This window comes from Narcine bancroftii, chromosome 8 (assembly GCF_036971445.1).
Source record: "Narcine bancroftii isolate sNarBan1 chromosome 8, sNarBan1.hap1, whole genome shotgun sequence".
Lineage (NCBI taxonomy): Eukaryota > Metazoa > Chordata > Chondrichthyes > Torpediniformes > Narcinidae > Narcine > Narcine bancroftii.
Window position 1 is genome coordinate 3,293,362 of NC_091476.1, and position 22,319 is coordinate 3,315,680.

General features: G+C 41.1%; 1 protein-coding gene and 1 long non-coding RNA gene across 3 annotated transcripts in view; one reads left to right on the forward strand and one right to left on the reverse strand.

The window, feature by feature from the left end:
* Window positions 1–16,234, forward strand: LOC138740259 (uncharacterized). Of its 2 annotated transcripts, none has more exons than XR_011342777.1 (3): window positions 1–3,250; window positions 9,068–9,184; window positions 15,587–16,234. It is a non-coding gene; the product is annotated as an uncharacterized lncRNA (long non-coding RNA). The 2 variants fall into 2 exon arrangements; XR_011342778.1 differs by lacking the exon at window positions 15,587–16,234 and adding an exon at window positions 12,577–12,683.
* LOC138740258 (A-kinase anchor protein 17B-like) overlaps window positions 2,989–22,319 on the reverse strand; it is a 26,182-nt gene continuing 6,851 nt past the window's right edge. The window contains 4 exon segments of the mRNA XM_069892623.1: window positions 2,989–5,555; window positions 5,558–7,361; window positions 13,707–13,941; window positions 20,091–20,236. Of these exon segments, the coding sequence (XP_069748724.1) occupies window positions 5,464–5,555; window positions 5,558–7,361; window positions 13,707–13,941; window positions 20,091–20,236 (2,277 nt within the window). The 3' untranslated portion in view covers window positions 2,989–5,463.

Below are 22,319 nucleotides of genomic sequence, written 5' to 3' on the forward strand. Positions count from 1 at the left end.
ACGGTTTGAGGCGTTATCAGCCCACTGGCGGTGGTCAATGTGGCAGGCACCAAGAGATTTCTTTAGGCAGTCCTTGTACCTTGTACTTTTATGGAAACATGGCTAAACGTGAACATTCCAGACACAGTGCTGCAGCCCAAGGGCTACCCCCATCACTCTGACCAAACACCAGAATCTGAAAAAACCAGGGGAGGCAGTATTTGTAGAACGCCTACTAAGCCATACAGTGACTACACTTCCGCAAGTCTGATCACCTGCCTGTATTTCTACACCCAGCATACAAGCAGAGACTGAGACCACAGCACCAGTGGTGAAGATGGCAAAGGTGCAGTTGAGGGAGGCAGAGGAGTGTCTGCAGGACTGCTTTGAATTGGTGAACTAGAACATAGTCAAGAACTCACCCATAGACTTGAATGAATATGCAACAGGTGTCGCCAACTTCATCAAGACCTGCACAAATACTGGATGAATTTAAGAATCTGCAACCTGCTGAGGGTGAGAACAGGGGAGTTTAAGGCTGGGGATCGAGGACTTTACAAGAACCCAGGTACAACCTGCAGAAGGCCATCTCTGAAGCAAAGTGACAATTCCAGAGGAAACTAGAGACAGACATGCTGGCTAAGGCAGGGAGTGCAGGCCATTACAGCCTACAAAATGAAGGCAAATACTAGATGGCTGTGATGCTTCACTACCAATGAGATGAACACCTTTTTTGCCCACTTTGAGAAGAACCACCAAACAATGCCTTCTAGAATCCTGAAAAAGCTGATGACCCTGTGATATCTGTCAGAACATGATTCAAGAGGGTGAACCCTCGCAAGGCGTCGAGCCCTTATGGTGTATCTGGCAGGGTACTGAAAATCTGTGCCAACCTACAAGCCAGAATGTTCACAGACATTTTCAACCTCTCATTGTGATAGTCTGAGGTTCCCATCTGCTTCAAAAGGGCTTCAAACATCCCGGTACCCAAGAAGAGCTGTGTGAGCTCCCTCAATGACTGCCACTCAGTAACAACATCTTCTCCTCACTGATCAACACAGGCGCACCCCAAGGATGTGTGCTTAGCCCACTGCTCTTCTTGTTATACACCCATAACTGTGTGGCCAGGCACTATTTCAATTCCATCTACAAGTTTGCCAATGACACCATAGTTTTCGGCAGAATCACAAATGGCAATGAGGGAGATTGACAACAATCTTACAGTCAACATCAGCAAAGCCAAGGAGATGATTGTGGTCTTCCGGAGGAAGTCAGGGGAATGCAACCCAGTCCTCATTGAGGGCTCAGTAGTGGAGAGGGTCAAGAACTTCAAATTCCTGGGTGTCAACATCTCTGAGGACCTGTCCTGGAGCCTCCACATTGATGCAATCACAAAGAAGCCTTGCCAGCAGCTGTACTCTGTGAAGTATCTGAGGCAGTTCTATAGGTGTACCTTGGAGAGCATTCTGGCAGGTTGCATGACTGCCTGGTATGGAGGTGCCAACTCTCAGGACAAGAATAAACTTCAGAGGGTTGTTAACTCAGCCTGCAACATCACAGGCACCAGACTCCATTCCACTGAGGACATCTACATGAAGCGGTGTCTTAAAAAAGCAGCCTCTATCCTCAAAGACCCCCACCACCCAGGCCATCCCCTCTTCACTCTGCTACCATCGGGAACAGAAACAGGAGCCTAAAGACGAGTACTCAGTGGCCCAAGGACAGCTTCTTCCCCTCCGCCATCAGATTCCTGAATACTGCCTTACTTTTTTGTGCTCTGTAATTGTTATTATTTTTTAAAAGTTATTATTATTTTATTTTTTATAGTAATGTTCTAAGATGGTTATGTATGTTTGCCCTGTGATGCTGCCACAAAACAATGAACTTCATGACTCGTTCATGACAATAATTCCTGATTCTGATAGTCCAATTTAAACAAAGAGGAACAGAGGAGAAAACAGAAAAAATGTCCACGAAAAGATGCAGAGAAACACTATCTTGGCAACTGTTACTTTAAATACAAGCAATCAGTGATAGAACAGAAAGTAAACAATGGGAATATTCAGCAACATCTATAGAGAGGGGAAAAAATGTCACCTTGTTGCATTCGCTGCAGTATTGAGTCCAAAGGGCAGCAACAGACTCAGATGGATGTTGAGGTGCTGCTCTCCTACGTGTTGGGCATCACTAGAAAAGTAGAGGAAGCCGAAGATAGAGGTCAGAATGGAAGGAGAAGTGACAGGGAGAAGAAAGCTCATAGTCACCCTTGCAGATCAAACAAGATATCCTGGTGTCTTAAGAATGAAGCTTCTATCTTCAAGGACCCTCACCATCTATGCCATGCCTTGTTCACTCTGCTACCATCAGAACGGAGGTCCAGGAGCCCGAAGATGAACAACCAACAGCACAAAAACAGCTTCTTCCCCTCCGCCATCAGGTTTCTGAATGGAAATGAACCCCAGACACTACCTCACTCTCTTGCACTAATTTATTTTTAATGTAATTTATAACAATATTTGCACCTGTAATGCTGCCACAAAACAACAAATTTAGTGACATTTATGAAATAAATTCTGATTAATTCCTGCAATCATTCAATCATTGTCTAATTTTTCCAACATTGAGAGGATCACTTGAGGACCAAATGCAATGCACTACATTAGAAGTGCAAGTGACCCAAGAGACCTTCCAGATGAAGCAGAGATTGAAAGCCAAGTCAGTGAACCTGTAGTTCTATAAATCCCAAAGCATTCTGGAACAGGAGGTACTCCTGAAAATTAATCTTAGTGAGCGTAATTGGGGGGTACAATCGCTCCCCAGTTCTTTATATAGAGTGAAGGAACTGACAACCATAGGTTAATGTTTCTCTTGAGTATCACTGATAAACCAAACCAGATTTACGTGGCAATGTTTCTAGCTTGCACGCTGGTGAGACTGCCTCCTGATTGTGCCACAGTTGATGCAGTTCATTGGAGGGAATGCTGCAAGAAAATGATCAGTCTTTAATAATTTGAACAATAAGCTGTTTTTAATTAGAATGCAGTTGGGACTACTTTCACATTATGTTCTTGACGTTTTGTCTCTAATATTGTTATCAGTAATACAATGTTGCGTACAGATGAATGATAAAATATTTTACAGGAAATAATCACATCACTTCTTTCCTTTTACATTTAAGGAACAAACGGGTTGATACAAATAAGAGCACATCATTTGCCATCTATTGGATCTAACAGAAATAGTTTAGCAAGAATGATCGAATCATAATCAGGTAGACATCATGACACCTTTTTCTTGCATTTCTTGTGATACAAGTGCAAAGTATTTTTTTTAATATTCCTAAATATGTTATAATGGGTGGTTGGAAAACATTATCAACCAAGTGAGTGGGCTTTCAGAATCAAGTAGAATTCCACCAAGACATGAGAAGCTTATTGTATAACTGAAATTTGCTAATACCAGCACAATGGAAGTATTTATCAATTTAAAATGAACAGTGAATGAAATCTACTTTGGGAAAAGTTTACCTTTAGATATTCTGCCTTTGAACATTAACCACCAAACCAATCAAAGGGATGCAGGTCAATTTACAAACATTGCACAGGAACCATTACATTTATTTGACAATCTAAAATTAAACTTTAAAACACAACAATTCAATCAGTACAGATTAATCACTGAAAATGGAACATTATTTAGAACTTGCATCTTTGTTAATTCTAAAGATGCCGCACATATTCATGAGGATGTTCCCAGGACTCTGGGGCCTGCACTAATAGGGGTGAGCAGGCTGGTGCTTTATTCCTTGGAGCACAGGAGGATAAGAGGTGAACAAAATCATGAAAAGAATAATCAGGTGAACACACAGACTTTTTCCAGAGTAGGGGAAAATCAGCAACCAGAGGACAGGAGTAAGGTGAGGGGAAAGAAGTTTAACTGGAACCTGAGGGGTTTCTTAAATATACACAGAGCGTGGTAGGGATGCTGGAGGAGCTGATTGCAATTTTTCAGTATCTGAAAAAAATTGGATAGGATGGGTTTATCGGGGATATTAGCCAAATGCAGGCAATTAGGATTAGTGTGGATGGGACATTTTAGTCAGGAATGGAGTTTCCATGCTGTTTGACAATATGACATGAATATGTCAGGAATGGAGGGATATGGATCATGTACTGGCAGAAAAGATTTTGTTTAATTTGGCATAGTTAATTTAGAGATACAGCCTGGTAACAAGCCCTTCCGGCCTGTGAGCCCATGCCGCTCAAATACACCAATGTGACCAATTAATCTCCTGATCTTACACATCTTTGAAATGTGGGAGGAAACCAGAGCACCCTCAATTATAGCATGTACAAACCTCACAGTGACGAATTCAAACCTGGGTCGCTGGTGCTGTAATAGCATTGTACTATCCACTACACTAACTGTTCCGCCCAAACTGTTCCTCTAACCGTACCGTCATTGTGAGTTAAAGGGCGTATTCCTGTCTTGTTCTATGTTTTAACAAAATAGATTGTCAAATAAATGAACAAAATATTATTTCAACCAACATTTCAAAGTGAGTTGGGTGATGGGCAAAATGATATGTGATAAAGCAAAGAAAAAAGACTGGGCAAATAGTGTTGCTAAGGATTGAAAAAATGGCGGGATTGCTGGAGCTGCTGTACCAGCAGCGCTGCGGCTGGTGCGGATGGTGCGACTGTAAGGGGCGTCAGGCAGTTCTGATGGTGATTCCACAGCAGGCAAAGGAAACTTCATGTAATATTACATTTTCTGTATGATTATATGACCATAATGGAATCTTGAAATTAAAGATGTCATTTTTGTCATTTTCACTGAGTTCATGTGGGGGATCAGATAGTACATTAGACTCTGACTTCTGTTTCAACCTGGTGCATCTTTGATTTTGTTGAAGAACAAAATCACATTGAAGCAGCACTTTCCTCTTCCACTTATTGCCACTTAGAGTATTGGTCAATGAACTGGCTTTCAGGTTTTGTCATGTGTGCTAACCTGTGCACAATATGGTCCACAAAGAGCATTGAAATGGAGGCCAGGTCTTGTTTGCTCCAGTTGCAGTAATTGGGGGGGAATGACAGCACTGTTAGAACGAGGCATTTTGAGTATTTTGGGTTTTTTTCTTCAGTTGCAAAACTTGTAGGAAATGTTCTTACTCTTGTGTGTTGACTCTCTATGATGTTCTCATAATCAGTTCAATATGAATGATGGGTTATTGATCAGACAGACAGTGATACTTTTTTGAATTTAATCAACCAATATTGATGCCCAAGATACATTTGGTTTGCTGCACTGTTCAAATCAGTTCATTCAAATATTTCAGCTTTGAAAAACACTATTACAAGATCAGATGGAAATTTTTTTACAAAGTTTGGTATTTCGATAAAAGGGGCTAAATTATTGGAGGATAGAATGCTGAGTCCCTTGTACTCTCAACTCCTGAATTAATTCATTGTAATCCCTCTTTTACTTACTTGAAGTTGTGGAGTTGATCCTCATATCAACTTCATACTTTTCCATCTTTTGCTCACACACATTAAAATCACTAAGTCTAGTCACTTAGCAAAATGCTTGTGAAAATGTCCCTGAGTTCCATTTGCCCCCAAATCAAGCTCAAAATCTCTCTCACGAGGCCAATAATTTCCACGGAAAGAATGATGAATGGCAAAACTTCTCTCAGAACTGGAATAGTTATCTAAACTTTCATTCTTCCAAGAAGTTTCCAAATCCCTCTTGGAATCCATGGGATTGTGTGTCTGTTTCTTGTTCTCCTCTTCAGGATTGATTTTGGTCTTTGAGTTCTTTTTTTGCTTTTTGTGCTTTATTTCCTCACTGAAACCTTCACAGAGTTGATTGGCCAAGAATGCCTCTTTGTTGGGAATCTCTCTCGAACCTTTCCCATTCCAAGAATCTTTCCTCTGGTACCCACTGCAAGGTTTGTTGGAATGGTCAGGTTCTTTTACATTCTTGCTTTCATTTTCTTTCCAAGAATATTTGGGGTCACTCTTCGATTTAGCTGGAACGGGTTGATCAGCACTGTTGTGAGTTTCCAATTCTTTATTAGATTTGTGGTTTGAGGTATCTTGGTGAAAACCTGACTTGCCATTTGACCCATCAATATTAGCACTAAACGTACAAACATTACTTTCATGCAGACGTTTCATTTTTCTATTCAACTTCCTCTGTTCATTTATGCTTTCCTTGTTGGTACAATCTGGTTCAACCCTGCACTGGGAGGACATTTGGCTGCTCTGGTGGTAATTCACATGCTGGCACTGATCAATCTCTTTTGGCCTTGGCCGAACCCGTTCATTCTGAGAATTTTTAATTAAAACTTTCCAGTTTGTGATGGGATTTCTCCATGGTTCCTTGCAAGATATCCATGGATCATTTACTTCTATTCTTGGGTTCTCAGTGTGGCTGATTAACCTCCCTTCTTGTTTCTTCAAGTTGTAACCCAAGGCACCACTGTCATCAAAATATTTTAAGTGTCGCTGGTAGCCACTAACAGATTCTTTCTCAAAATCCATTTGGCTGCCTGAGTCCTTCCACTGCACCTGGAACTCTCTGTTGCATTCTTTCTGCTGTTGACTGCTGAAGGCTCTCTGTGGCACCCCTGACTCACCAACAGTAATTGTCCATCTGTAGTTGCAGTAGCGGTCAAAATCTGGCAACCTGTTGTGCATTGTAGCCTTGGTATAAAATGGGCTTGACTGGTTCTTCAGATCTACTTGAAAGCTTTCCCCATTGCCAGAAACGGTCCTACACCAGTTGGAAAGGTCTCTGTGGCTATTGGCACCTTGGAAGAGAGTTGCACATTTGGAATCCATGGGGTAAATGTACTGACGATGATTCAGAAAACAACTGAGAAAGTCCTCATGTTCATAAAGGTGATGCCGGATCGGATGGGCTTCAGTGGTTACTCTCCGTGAACAGTTATCATGACCAACTGTGTGTGAGTTGCACAGGTGTGCGCCACAGTCTTGTGTCACTGTAATCCGCAATGACTTGGAGTCATCAGGATTTGGAACATTTTTCCCAGCTCGGTTCAGACAGGGCAAATTCTGCTCTTCCTTCCACTCAATGGGGGGCAATGAGGAGGTAGGAGGAACATTGGTATCCTGGGAAGGAGGCGATTCCATTGTTCTAGTCAACGATTTGCACGCCTTTCCATCAATGTTTTCATTCGACACCTCAATCTGCTGCCAGGTTTTTGACTTCACTTTTTGACAGCCCTGGCACCCAACTGTGTTTTCATCTGGTTTCTTTGGTTTGCTGTCCCCTGCAAGCTCACACCCCATCCTTTTCTGGCAAGTCTTCACCACGTCTCTCTCAGAAAGGTGGTTCCTCTGGAGTTTCATTTCCTTTTGCAAACAAACACAAACAGTAAATAATTGTGCGGTTGAAAGATATTGGTGAGTTATGCTCCCAGCTTTCAGAACCCAGGTATTTATTTCCCACTCCAGGTTTCCTGAGTAGCAGATAATGGGCCTCCCAGAGCCCCTTCAACTTATGTGATGAAATAATCCCAGGATAAAGTAGGATTCTGACTGTGACAATGAAGGAACATCAGCACGTGTCCAGGCCAGAATGGTCTATGCCTTTGTGATTTGAAAAGTATACAAGTCCCCATGTACCCACTGACCTTCCCCTGGAGAGGGTGTTGAAGAAGCATTAGTACATTATTTCAGAAAACACCACAAACACACTGCATTAGGTGTGATCAAATGATCAGATGTCAAATCGACTTACTTTCAAGAATCACACAAAATAAATTGGTGCAAGAGGATATTCATCACCTAAGATGCCTCTGTCTCAAATTCCCTTATATCTTTTTCAAAAGACAACCAATTTTTAGAAATTTGGTTTCATAAGGGGATTATAAATGTTAAAGATTGTTATGAAAGAGGTCAATTTGAACAATTGAAAAGTAAATATGGAATACCTCAAAATACTCTTACTTTCAGCTAAGATCATATTTGAAAGTTAGGTTAGGAGCAAACCATGTTGCAGTCTGTCTGTAGTGAGGCAGAAATTCTTATCAGAAGAGGAATTGTTAAGAAATGTACTTCTGTCATGTATTCTTTACTACAATCAGAAACTCCTAAATATGGAGTCCACAAGTCTAGATAAGTGGGAAGTGGATCTAAATGTTACATTTGATGAGCGAGGATGGGCAGATCTTTGTAGAGATTATATGACTAATTCTATTAATGTAAGATATAGATTAGTTCAGTAATAATTTCCTACATCATTATACCTTACACCGCAAAAACTGAATAGATTAAAGTCAGATTTATTAGATCAATGTTTCAGATGCGGTGAAAAAATAGGAACTTTTTTACGTTCAACATGGTCCTGTTCCAAGGGAAGACCTTTTAGGTTGGAATTAGCAAACTTTTTGGAACAAGTTACAGATGTCATATTGCCACAAAATCCAGATTTATTTTTATTAGGGAACGTTGAAGGAACAAGACCTAAATTAAAATTATCAATATACCAATTAGAGTTTGTTAAAATTGCATTAGCAGTGGTAAGAAGATGTATCACAGTTAGTTGGAAATCAGATATGTATTTGAGGATGGAACGCAGGGATTCAAAGTTGTATCACTTTTTTTAAAATTACATATAAAATTTAAGAAATAAATATGCTGTGCTTCTACAAGTTTGGTGCCTGAATACCCAATTATTAAGTTTAAATTTATAATGTTGGTCTTCCTGTACCTCTGAACCCACAAGAATGTATTAAAAGATTTTGGTAAAGTAGATGTGTTGTAAGATACTCCTTTATACAATCTTGAAAGTCTTTCCATTTTCTTTCTATATTTACTATATTTTATTCTTGTATTGATTATTCTGAAGGTGGGGGGGATTTTGGGGAGGAGTTTTTCAGGTGGGGGGGATATGTATGTAGTTTTTAGATTTTTATCTGTTTCCATGTTGTATTAATATGTTGAAATTGATCATACATTTGAAAAATTTTAAATAAAAATATTAAAAGAAATAATTACATGAATCTGCACAACACAGAAGAAAGCCCATCATCTCCATGTCTAATCTTCCCCCTCAGGTCAATGTCTTGGAGTTTACACAACTTCAAATACATTTTCTAAGATTATGTCCAGGAGGTGTAATCTTGTCATCATAAAACTGAGAAAACTGCTGGGGAAGAAGGCCAACATGCAAGGTATGTCCAAAACGATAACACAGTTTCTGCTTGCCAACAACCAATGCTTGGGGGGTGGGGGGGGGGGGAGAGAGGAGGAGGGGGGTGGAGGGGAGAGGAGGGGGGGTCAGGGGAAAGGTGGGCGGAGGAAGAGAGGGGAGAGAGTTGCAGGAAGACTGGGTCTTTCACAGATGTAATGTCTTTAGGTCAATTCTTAGGGAGAAATGTACAATGTAGATAAGTAGCTTTTCAATAGCTGAGAGTCAAGCAACAATTCAAGTCTGAAAGGGATCCCTGCAAGCTGGTGCCAAACCTCAGGACCAGACTAAAAAGAGACTCACCCTTCAGTTTCTCTCTGCAATCAGATCCTGGAGTTCTTGATTGTAAAACCAGTCTGTCCAAATTGAGAGCAAACTCTAGACCCGTCACATTGAGCACTGGTGCACCTCAGGGCTGCGTGCTGAGCCCACTACTATACACCTTGCTAACTCATGACTGCTCCAACAGAATCATCAAGCTTGAAGATGACACACGATAGTTGGTCTCATCGGCAATAATGACTCAGCTTACAAAGGGGGTTGATAGGCATGTACAGTGGTGAAAGAGCATTAACCTGAATCTCATTGTAGACAAGACCAAGGAGATGATTGTAGACATCAGGAGGATGAAGGACAACTCCCCACTACATAGCGTATCAATGACTCCATTGTAGAGAGAGTGGGCAGCACAAAGTTCCTTGGCATCCATTTAGAGAATGGCCTATCCTGGACCCACACTTAGTCAGGCAGTGCCTACACTTCCTGAGGAGGTTAAGGAGGGAAAGGCTACTGGCCACATCCTAACAACGTTCTACAGGAGCACAACAGGGAGTGTCCTGGCTGACTGTGTCATAGTGTGGTGTGGCAACTGCAAAAGATCAGATCAGAGGTCAGTATGGAGGGTGATTAAAACCACTGAGATCACCAGGGACTCCCTTCCCTCTATTGATATCTATGGGGAGCAGTGTTTAAAGAGGGCTCAGAGAATCATCCAAGACCCTGACCATCCAGCCCACAGTATCTTTGAGACACTACCATCAAGGAAGAGGTACAGGAGCCATAAAAACCAGGAAACAACTTCCCGCAGGCAGTGAAACTGTTGAATGATCCTAGAAGTCTGTAACTTATTTTTATATATATTTATTTTGGATCACTATATACATATGTTGTTTGTGAGTCGGGTGTACTGTGTCTATTTTTGCACTACAGTCCAGAAATACCCTGTCTCGTCGAGTTGTAGATGTATATGTACAATCAGTTGAGAATAGATTCTTACGAGTTTTCCACTCTCCTCACCCTGAAATCAAGCAATACAGTAAATACATCACAATGTTGATTACTGACCCTTTAACAATGGACAAATAAAATAAACCTTTCTGGTAAAAGGACCATTCATTGAACATCAAATCTAACAATATTCAATAATTATTTAAGCTGAGAAAAAAAGGGGGTAACAGAAATGAGAGAAGTTGATGTTAATGCCATCTGGTTGGAGGGTGCCCAGACAGAAGAGGAGTCCTTGTTCCTCCAATGTGCGGGAGGTCTCAGTCTGGCAGTACATGAGACCATGGACAGAAATGACAGCAAGGAAATGGGATGGGGAAATTAAATGGTTGACCACTGGGAGATCCACGCTATTGTGGTGGACAGATCCCTAGATGGTGTCAGACTTCTTGGGTGTTTACAGAATTACACCCAGTGGATCACGTGTCATATTCCAGGACTTAGACAGTCGCGTGTAAACTACCGTGACATTGAATATCTCTCTTTAATATGCTTTGGTAGCCCTGGGCAAGTTGAGTATCTGATTTTCACACCTAGGACATTGATGATTGATCAAATTAAAATAGTTGGCTGCAGGAAGATTGTTTAGACCCATAAACAGCACAGGTGTTTGAAGTGGACACCCAATCCACCAATGTAGAGGCTACACTGGATACACCAAATGCAGTAGATTCTGTGGGACAAGATGCATGTAAAGCTCTGCCTCACCTGGGTAGTCTGTTCATGACCCTGGATGTCTCATGTGATCTTTACATCATGGTTTCCTCCCTTCATGCCCTCTCCATTCCTCTGGTGGGCTTTCTTTGAACCTAATCTATTCATTCCACTACCCCGTAAATATTCATCCACATTCTTACTCCACAGTTCCCTCTACCTGTGTCACCAACACCCAACTCTCCCCCTCCCCGCACGAATTACACCCTTTTAATTGCCTACAACGTTCATCCATGCTGTAATAGAGATGGATGAACCAGGAAGGAAATTCTTCCCTCCACCCCCCCCCCCCCCCGTCCATCAAAGACATTTCACAGTAAAGTGGAATCTTGTAGAATAAAATAAAGGATTGGAAATGAGCTTAAGAATAGGGACAGAGAGAGTTGCATTATCGAGGCTGCAGCCCCATGTTCACCATGCATTAAGGTTGGAACCACTGCTTTTAAAAATGATTTTGCAGGTCTAGTGAGAATCATTTCAAGATGGGAATGTGGAAAAGGGTACAGAAATGCACGGAATAGTGGAATGACCAGGCACAAGGGAAATTAATTTCAATGCAGAGAAATAAAAAGTACCACATTTTATAGGAATGATAATCAAAGACCAAATTAAAACACTCACATGAACATAGACCTTGTGCTTATGTGCACAAACCTTTGAAGGTTGGGAAAGGTGTTAGTGAAGCATTTGGCCCTCTAGGTGTCAGAAATAAGAGACTCTTTCCACTCATTGAGTAGAAGAGCAAATAAATGATGAGAAAACTTTATAAATGCAATACTTCAGTCGCAATTGGAGTACTTTTTTAAAACATTCTGGTCAGGAAGGTGCAGGGAGGATTTATCTAAGTACTTCCTCTGGAAGCTGCATGACCAGCTGAGTTTCTCCAACACCTTTGTGTATTGCACCTGATCTCAGTGTCTGCAGACTTGCTTGTTTAATTTCTGTACAGAAGTGAAGTGTGGAGTGTGCAGAAGGTGGATAGATGCAACACGCCATTCACTGTTTAATGCAAGAGGCTGAAATCTTATTGTACTGCAGACCATGGAAGGGGCAGTTGTGTTGGAACTAGTAAGTTGCTCCACTTGTCCCAGATGCTACTCACTAAAAGCAATTTACAGTGGTCAATTACCCTACCAACCCACTTGTCTTTGAGACATGGGATGAAATTGGAGTACCTGGAGGAAACCCAGGCAGTCAAAGTGAGAACGTGCAAAATCCAGAGGCAGGTCACAAGATCAGAATTGAATCCAGTTGCGGGGGCTGCCAGGCAGGAGGTGTGGACAGCAGGAATTCAAGGGTTGTGGACTGCAGACAGGGAAGTGGAATCAGGGCCAAGACCAGCAAGATCTTAACTACTCTTCTTCTTGTTTATTTTAGCACAAATTCAAAGGATTTTCAACCATGGCTGAAATGCTCCACCTTGTGGCTTAGCAGCAAACTGCAACAATGTTTTAAATCCAAAAGCAACCAAATATTATTGGAGATGGGGGGGTGGGGGGGGAGAGAAACCTTTGCATTCATGGAACAACTTTCACAACGTTTTCAAGTCCACACAAAGCACTTTAGAGAAAATAAGGACCTCTATTGTTAAAGGAAAGTCAGTGTTTGATATTGGAAACAATGATTAGAAGACAGGTAGTTCTTACAGTGACCAGTTAATCTAATTGAATAATGTTGACCAAGAGATCATTATTTGGCTAGAACATTGGGCATGAATTCCCTGTTCTTCAGAAAGAAAATCCCTTTTGATATCTCTGAGAGTTTTTAACCTCATTTTAAAGACAGTGTACCACAACATCATTATTTCACATGATTTTAGTGTTCAGATTTGCCACAACCCTCTGATTTGAAGTGAGTGCAACTGACTATGAAAGACCATAAAATGCTCAAGTCTGATACTATTCTGCCTGTCTTCCCCCAGCATTAGTGTGGTGCCTGGTCACATCTATCAGTTCTGTTCAACAGGCTCCCAAAACACACACTTTATTCAGAGCTCTTTCATGGAAATAAATTACCAGGAAAAGATTCAAGGATGTGCTTTGAAAAAAACATTATACCCATTATATACTCTTCTCCCATAAGAAGGCTTAACCAAGACCCTGCAGCCATCAGGCTCCTGAATGAACCCACAACCATGCTCTCATGCTGCCCTTGTTTGGGACTAATTGGTCTTCCTTTGTATTGTAATCCTATACTCTCTAAATTGTACTCTATACATGGCTATATGTAATGCTAGAGATTAGTCAATTCAGAGTAGAACCTTCTCACAGTACTAGGTATTTTGTGACAAATAAACTCAATTGTTCAAGTGTGCACATGATTGTGTAACAGGATCCATAGCTTCGTATAGATAATGGTGGAAGGGTTGTTCAGCACAGGAGCAACACCTGGTGGGGTCAGTACCTTTTGGATCAGTACCAGGATGAGTCCCATTTGGAGAACAGGAAAACTAAAGGGAAAGAAATAGAGGAAGGATGGTGGTGCAATTCACTTGAAGAAATACTTACTTCTGCACCTTTTAAAAGGATGTTGAGGAGTCTGTCGGAGTCCAGTTTCCTCTGTGCTAGCACCAGCTTTCTCTCCTCCCATGCACTGGCCTCTCTCTTCTTCTCACTCTCCATTTTTGCCTTCCATAGTTTGCGCAGACGACGTCTTTCTTCACACACTTTCTGCCTATGCTCCCTTCTCCTCAGCTTCTCCTTCCGCCTCTTCTCCCTTTCCCGCTCTTCTTCCCTCCGTTTTCTAAAGATGACAGTTCAGGAAACTGAGATCAATTTACACCACTTCTGGCCGTTCTTCATTTATTTAAAATTTGTTGAATCACTAAGCTGAAATCCACAAGTTCTCTCTCAGTGAAAGTGAAATTACAATTAATGAAATGTTTATTGTCATACACACAAATACAATGCACCAAAATTCATACTTGTTTCAGCCAAATAGATTCTTCTGTTAAAAAAGTATACATTAAATTACACCAACACAAAAAGACATAAAAGAAAGATAAATGAGAAATATTCACAATGAGTTAGTGCCACAAAAAGTTGCATCGCAATAGTACAAGAGAGATTTTTGTGGTCCCACAGTAGTTTATGGTGAGGTAGTAAGGGGAAGTTCAAGAGCCTGCTAGCCAATGGAAAAAAAATAACTGGTCTTAAACCTAGAGGTTTCTATACCTCCTTCCCAAAGGTAGCAGTGAGAAGAGGTTGTGACTGGGGGGGAAATCAGGGTCCTTTATGATGGTGACTGCCTTCTTGAGAAAGTGCCTCACACAGATATCTGCCATGCATGGGAGGTCAGAGCCCTTGATGGACTTCCCTATGTTTTCTACCTTCTGTAGTTTCAGCACTGTTTATATATGCTTGCTATAATTTCCTTTTGAACACATGCAAGATAACAACTAGACTTGTTATTTAGCAGACGACAGAGTTTAAGAGCAAGTCAGAAAAGTGTGTCTTGTTCATGAACCCACATTACATCGTTTGACATCCACTTGCTATAATTTTTTCATTTCATCGAACACGCACCCTAACTTTACCCTCAACTAAACTAATGGAGTAGACACTTGATCTAATCATTAATGAATATTATTTATTTCTTGAAAACCACTTTTAAAATGTATAGGAGAATTTGTCTAAAGTGGAATTTCCCCAAGTCAAGGAGTCCCTGTACATCAGAAATGCTTAGAATAATGTTCAAGTTCCTAGTCAGAGTTCACAAATTAAGGGCAGCAATTTAAAACGACTGTCAGTTGCGAACATGACAGAAGTGGGAACACCACCACTTCCCTTTGGTTCATCTTAACTGTGAGCGATACTAGGTAGTTTGCAAAATTGGGCAAGTCAGATTAAAATTACCCGCCCCTCTCCCATACCTGCCACCCATCAGACATCTTTGTAATAGTTGAATTAAATGAATATTGAAGATTACAGACTTTCCTGTATGACAGGTGCGGAGACAGCTTTACATTTAGACAGAATTGTAAAACTTTTGGTTATTCTGAACATCTGCAACATGAGGTGGTTACATGTACTGTTACCACTCCTTCATTAGGCAAGCAAGAACGCCTAGCACTTAAATTCTTCACATCCCGTTGCTCTGTCAGGGAACACAGCAATTTATTTTGTGCAGTAAGGTTCCATAGAAAGTAAACTGAGATCATGAATAAATATTAGGACTGACAGACAAAATTCCAAATTATATTTTATTTTTGATTTGACTTGGTTGACTCAATGTTTCTACTAAAATGAAGAGAAAATGGCCTGTTAAAATACAATGGAGAATTGAAATTATTTCTGTGCCAACTTGTTCACTGTACTTCAATTTATATTTAATACAATAAACTTAATTATCTAATCTCAATTTGCTTGTTCTGGTTGCCTTATTACAGAAAGGATGTAGATGCTTAGGAGAGGGTGCAGACATTTACCAAGAAGCTTGCTGCATTGGAGAACATTTCTTATGAAGCAAGGTTGACAGATCGAGGGCTTTTGTCTTTGGAGCAACAAAGGAGGAGAGGTGACTTAATCAAGGTCTGTGAGATTATGAAGGGTGTAGATAAGATGAACAACAATGCCTTTTTCTTGGGTTGACAGTAATAAATACCAAAGGACATCTGTTTAAGGTGAGTGGAGGAAAATTTAGAGGAGATGTGAGAGGCAGGCTTTTTTTTAAACCTAGAGAGTGGTGGGTGCTTGGAACACATTGCCAGGGTGATGGCGAAGGTTGGTACAATAGGGACATTCAAAACTCTTAGATAGGCATATGGGTTTAAGAAAAATAGAGGGTTATGGATGTGAGTTAGGGAAGAATTAGATTATTGTGAGGTAGATTTACATAGACCAGCACAACATTGTGGGCTGAAGGGCCTGTAATATTCTACAGTAATTAATTGAGGCGGTGTTAGTGATCTGGTGAGCTCTGGAAACCTGTATCCAGAATAGTCCACAAATGTTGGTTTATTATGCATACCCCTCAAACATACTACAAAATGTTAGACATTGTATTTATATCTGCAACAAATTGTTATGATCAGAAATTGCCTCAAATGTGTTTGATTCAAAAATGACATGAATAACTAAACAACTCAAGTGTCAAAAATGTTCAGTTGTTTGGATTCTGCTGTATATTTCTTTATAATTTAAATTAGTAAAACCACAGCCACTCGACCAGTGCTCCCATCCTACCCTTGCTTGGTCCTAATTGATTTTTGTTTCATTGCAATCCAATACTCTGTAATTGTGCTCTTTATATGTGGTGTGAATGTGAGAGTCAACCTGTCAGCCTGTTTGTAGAAGAACCCTTCTTACTAGGTTCATTGTAACAAATTAATTTAAACTTAAACAATCACAATAATAATGTCAAATAATTTGGAGAAGGATTCACCATTAACATTACCCAGGAACTGATTTATTAAACTGGCAGGGTTAATAAATATTAATATCAAGATTCTGGCAGACAGGAGGAAGGATCCGACCCTCTCAATGAATCAATCCCTATGACCAGCTTCTTCGAGGAATCATTCTTTCACAGAATCCAATTACACCGTCCACTTCAACCTGTGGTACCCAACTCTTCCCAATGAACCCACTTCTTAATAATTTCTGAACTTCAAATCTTGATTCAGCAGTTTATGGCTCAGAATTTCCTATGAGAAGTAGCTGCCTCGTCTTGCAGCTAACCCCTTGATCCCTTTTTTTTAAATTAACCATTTTTCTCTTGAGTTTATACTGTCACCAAGCTCCCACAGCCTTTCCACGGAAGATAATTTTGGAGATTCAACATTGCTCTGGGTAAAGACATCTCCTCTCTGTAAACACTACCTCCTTGGTTTGAGACTGTAGTCCTTTATTGTGAGCAGCCCAGTGGAGAGAAACAACCACCCAACATCTACCAGGTCACAGCACACAATAATTTCACTGAGATAATTCTTCTAGATTCAAGAGTACAGACTTAGTCTGATTAAACTCCTCACATGGTATTAGTCTGATGAACCTTTTTCTGTATTTCCCACTTTTCCAAGTACATCCTTGATATCTGTACATAATATTCCAGGTGAGGATTTTCTGGGATTCTACGTAATTACAGCCAGATGTGTTTACTCCAGAACATAGATCCCCTTGCATAAAGACCAACACTTCGATAATCTTCCCAACACAATTTAGTGATTTCACCTTTGTTGACTTGTATTCTCAAGACAGTCCAGTCGACAATGGTCTCTCTGCCACACTCATTGTGCAAAAGGTGGGAAAGAACAAAACCCAAGTATGAAAGAGCCAAAAGTAATTTAACAGCCAGCTAAGCAGCTTAACCATTAGGCTGAGTAGGTTGAAGCCTAGGGGCCTGGAAAGTAAGGGGGGGGAATCACAACCACTGGTACACCAATATAACCACTTGTTAATATTGGTTCACATTAGTCCTGGGTCCACCTGTCAATCAAGGCTTGCAGAGCATCACGTTCACCTATCAATCAGCAGTGGGTCTCGGTCCCATCTATCCTAATGCTACCTGACAATCAATGCTTGCATTGTACGCGAGTGTGAGTCTAAGGTCTGTCTCCTGCAGCAGAGCTCGGCCCATGCAGTGTCTCTCATGGGAGATTTACTTTTTTAAAAAGGCCTCTCCCTCCTGTTATTTTGTATCAAGACTTTTTTTTAGAACTAATTTTATTTATCCTTTTGTAACTAACAGGCTTTTCAAATTATTCGGGGCTAGCAAATGGCTTCTGTAAGGTAAAATTCTGTTTAAATTTCATGAAGTTTATTCTCTCCTCCTCCAACCAAACACCAACTGTGAATTCCCAGCACATACCAGTGGAAACATTTAGAATATTTGAGGGCATCACACCCAAAGGCTAATAAATGGTACAATTTCACTTTATTCTATTCAACGAAGGCTGGGGGCTGTGGGGCAGGGGAGAAAGATCCGGGGGGGTCTTACTGAAGCTCAGTCTAGGGCCCAGGTGGTATTTAATCCGCCACTGCAGCCAAGCCATGTTCATTGCAGAAAATTATTAATGTTTCTCAATAGATTCAAAAAGATGCTAAAAATATTTACAAAAATACATTACTTTTAAAAGCACACATATTTTAAGATACTTTGGAATAATTTTAAAGATTTGGAAGATTAATTAATTCAAAAAATATAATTACCTACAATTTACCCTGTTCCCTTATGCCCTCGGCTCTCCTATATTCTAGTGAACAGACAAGATGCTCAGAAGCTAGATCAACAAGTCCATGCAAAACAGTGACCAGAACCAAATAGGCAGGTGAGGTGATTCCCCTCCCACATTGGTCAACAGCAACTCTGAAATCCCAACACATGGTGGATCATCAAACATATGGTGGGGAGCACTGTTAAGGCAACTCTACTACAGTGACAGAAACCTGGGTCTGAAAGGATTTTGTACATTCTCTCCATGACCACATGGGTATCTTCCTGATGCACCAGTTTCCTCCCTTGTTCCAAAGACGTATGGGTTCAGTCAATTGGTCACATGGGTGTTATTGGGCTCATGGGCCAGAAGGCCCCATTACTATTGCTGAATCTCAATGAAAAACATGAACCTCTTCAACAATAGTGGAGCCCAAAGCATAAGAGTCAAAGGCTGATGCAGTTGCAACCAACCTTTACCCAGTAGTTCCAAGCAGAGGTTCCTCCTCAGCCTCCTTCTGAGACAGTAGCCAGTCTTTGGCCAATTCAGTTCACTCCCAGTGAGGTGGCTCAGAACACTGACGAGTGAAGATGATGAGACCAAACAGCATTTTGGATTAAATGTTGAAGACCCATGCTCCAGAACTAGCTTTGCCTCCTCCAGTCAAGCCATTCCTGTCCCATTACAGACCAGTAAGTGCATGAGAACACTTCCAAAACACACCATCCTGACTTGAAAATATCAGTATTCCAGGTCCATATCCTGGAACACCCACCTCAACTGCAGGAGCATCTTCACAAGAAGGACTGCAGTGGTCCAAGAAATTGATGACCACCACCTTCTCAAAAACATATCAGAACTGGGCAATAAGTGCTTCCCCTGACTAATTTTGGAATAGTCTGATTTTTCCCATGATCTTGCAATCAGTAAGCTCCATTTCTCACATTTATCAGATGCAGATTCAGTTCAGCCACTGGTTTTGTGGGAATTCAGCACACACCATTTCATCAGTGCTGTCTGTAGAAAGCAGCAACAAAAATGAATTGGCCTCAGCAACCCTGTAATTGGGCAGTCACTCATCAACATACCAAAGCTGGACCTCACTGAGGTCAGTCTGCACAGTGAACGGATACATTTCCATGAAGCCAAACTCGACAGCAGTTACATTCTGAGCACTCACTCATTCTGCACAAGCAAAATAAATCACAGCACACTAGAAATGATTACTGTTCAGTTAAATTCTTCATATCAAGGAAATATTTCCACACCAAACCCTGAACATGCTCATTTTCTCCTGAATGTTTTTACTTTTCCTGGATAGGTTTTTAATTTATTATTCCCATGAGAAGCGTTGGTAAGGTTGACAGCCAGCGCCTGTTTCCCAGGGTGGGAGTAGTAAACACCAGAGGACATCTGTACAAAGTAAAGGGAAGAAAGTTTAGGGTAGACATCAGGGTTAAGTTTTCTTTTAAAACAGAGAGCTGTGCGTGCCTGGAGTGCATTGTCAGGGATGGTGGTGGAGGATGGAACAAAAGGAGCACTTAAGAGATTCTTAGACAGGCACATGGATTAAAAAAAAAGGAGGGTTAAAGGTAGGGAGGGTTTTGTTTTGTTTTGGTAGGTCAGCACACCTCGTTGGCCGAAGGAACTGTATTCTGCTGTAATGATAAAAGTAAAAGGGATTCCTCATTGATCTCAGACCCACCAAGGGAATTGGGTAAAGAGGGTTTGGTTTTACCGTTCAGCCTCCTTCGACTGCTCCTCCTCTTTGTCCCTCCGCTTCTGTTCCTCCCTCTGTCTCTCCAGCTCCTGGAGTTTCTGCCTCTCCAAGTTGCGCTTTTCTATAGCCAAGTCACTCAGGTGCTTGGTGGTGTCAAAGGTCACCTGGAGGAAGAGTGAGGAAGGAAGATTGCATCACCTTCAAAATAACACGTTTTGGATTTGCTTCATTTAGTAGCACAAAGAAATCAGCCAATCAACATGGGGTCAGAGTGAGAAATCAGCCAATCAACATGGAGTCAGAGTGAGAAATCAGCCAATCAATATGGGGTCAGAGTGAGAAATCAGCCAATCAACATGGAGTCAGAGTGAGAAATCAGCCAATCAACATGGGGTCAGAGCGAGAAATCAGCCAATCAACATGGGGTCAGAGTGATTGTACCCATTGATTTGATTTTTCTGTACACTGGAAATCAATGTAATTAAAAGGAAACCTACAGCCATTGATACAGGTCACAAAACTTGTTCTCCCCGTGTCCAGGTGGGTTTCCACCTTGGGCTTCGGTTTCCTCCCACATTCCAAAGACATATACGGAGTTAGTAGATTAATTCGTCGCATGAGTGATTATGGGTGGACTAGACCTATAGGCCAGGAATGCCTCCAACCTTGCTGTGTCCCTCAAATTAAAATTAAGTTTCTTTCCCAGAGCAAACAAAGAATTGCTGGAGAAACTTTGTAGGACAGACAGCATTCATGTCTGAAGTTGCTCGGGATTGAGTGCAATACACAAATGTGCTGGAGAAACTCAACAGGTCATGCAGCATCCACAGGAAGTAAAGGGGAAGCAACATTTCAGGATGAAGGGTCCAGGCCCAAAACCTCTGTTACCCTTCACTTCCTGTGGATGCTGCGTGATCTGCTGAGTTTCTCCAGCATGTTTGTGTCGACAGCATTTGTGGGTAGAAATGGTCAGTCAACCTACCAGGTTGAACTTTCTAGTCTAGATGAAAGGTTCAAACTCCAAATGTTGACTGACTATATCTAGCCATGGATACTGACTGACCTGCTGAGTTCCTCCAGCAACTCTTTGTCTAACATTTTTTTCTCCATTAGCTAAACAAGAATCAGCCTACACTGTGCAAATGTGAGAATTGGAAGATTTTTTTGTATGGATGTTGGCCAAGGAAGTATTTTCATTCTCTGTAACAATTTATGTTTCACTTGCCTTTCTGCTGGAGCCTAAGTATTTTGCAGCAAGTGAAACACAGTAGAAGTCTGATAAACTAGATATAATCCTGTACCCATGCGACTTTGATAATGCTGAATTACTGGATATTATTCCATAAGTCTATAAGACACAAGACCAGAATTAAGCCCCGCCATCCCATCATGGCTGATTTACTATCCTTTTCAACCCCATCTCCTGCCTCTCCCTGTAAATCAAGAACTTATCCACCATCTTAATATACTCAATGACTTGGCCTGCACAGCCGTCCTCTACCTTGTCCTCTTAATACCACGGCACACATTTCATTCATATTTTATGCAATGATGCAATAAATTTTCCAATGAACCATCTGATTGTGAAGGGAGCTCAGGAAACAAAATCCAGTGAGTTTAAAAGGAGTGTGGAAACAGGGATTTAGTGTATTTTGACGGAGTATGGGAAATAGCTTCCCGGTAAGTTTAAAGAGAGCATGGGAAAGAGGGCCTCAGCATGAGAAAGAGGGCCTTGGATAAATTACACTGGAGTAACAGGGCCTTAATGAGTTTAAAGAGATGTGGCAAATAGACCTGCTGTGGGAAATACAGCTCCAGTTAGTTCAAGCAGAGGATGAGAACAAGGCCTCTAATTTTAAAAGGAATGTGGGAATAGGGTCTCTGAGTTTAAAAGGAGTGCAGGCAAAGATTCCCCAGTGAGTCTAGGAAACAGAGCCACTGTGAGTTTAAGTGTGGAAATGGGGGCTCTGAAGAGTTTAAAAGTGTGGAAAACAGAACCAAGTTGAATCAGTTGCCGAACCATCAGGATTTCCAAAGAAAAGGATATTGGGCCATTTGTGTTTTCCCGTAGTTTCAAAGTCTGGTCAATGTGGAATGTAGGGAACAGGACAGCCAGTTTACAGAGAGGGCTTTACAAATAGCAACATGAATGAGCAAATAATCTACTCAAAGAGGCTGGTCAAGAGATGTGTTGTCCAAGAAACCATGAAAATCCCCCTGCTCTTCTTCACAGTGTGATGGGTCATT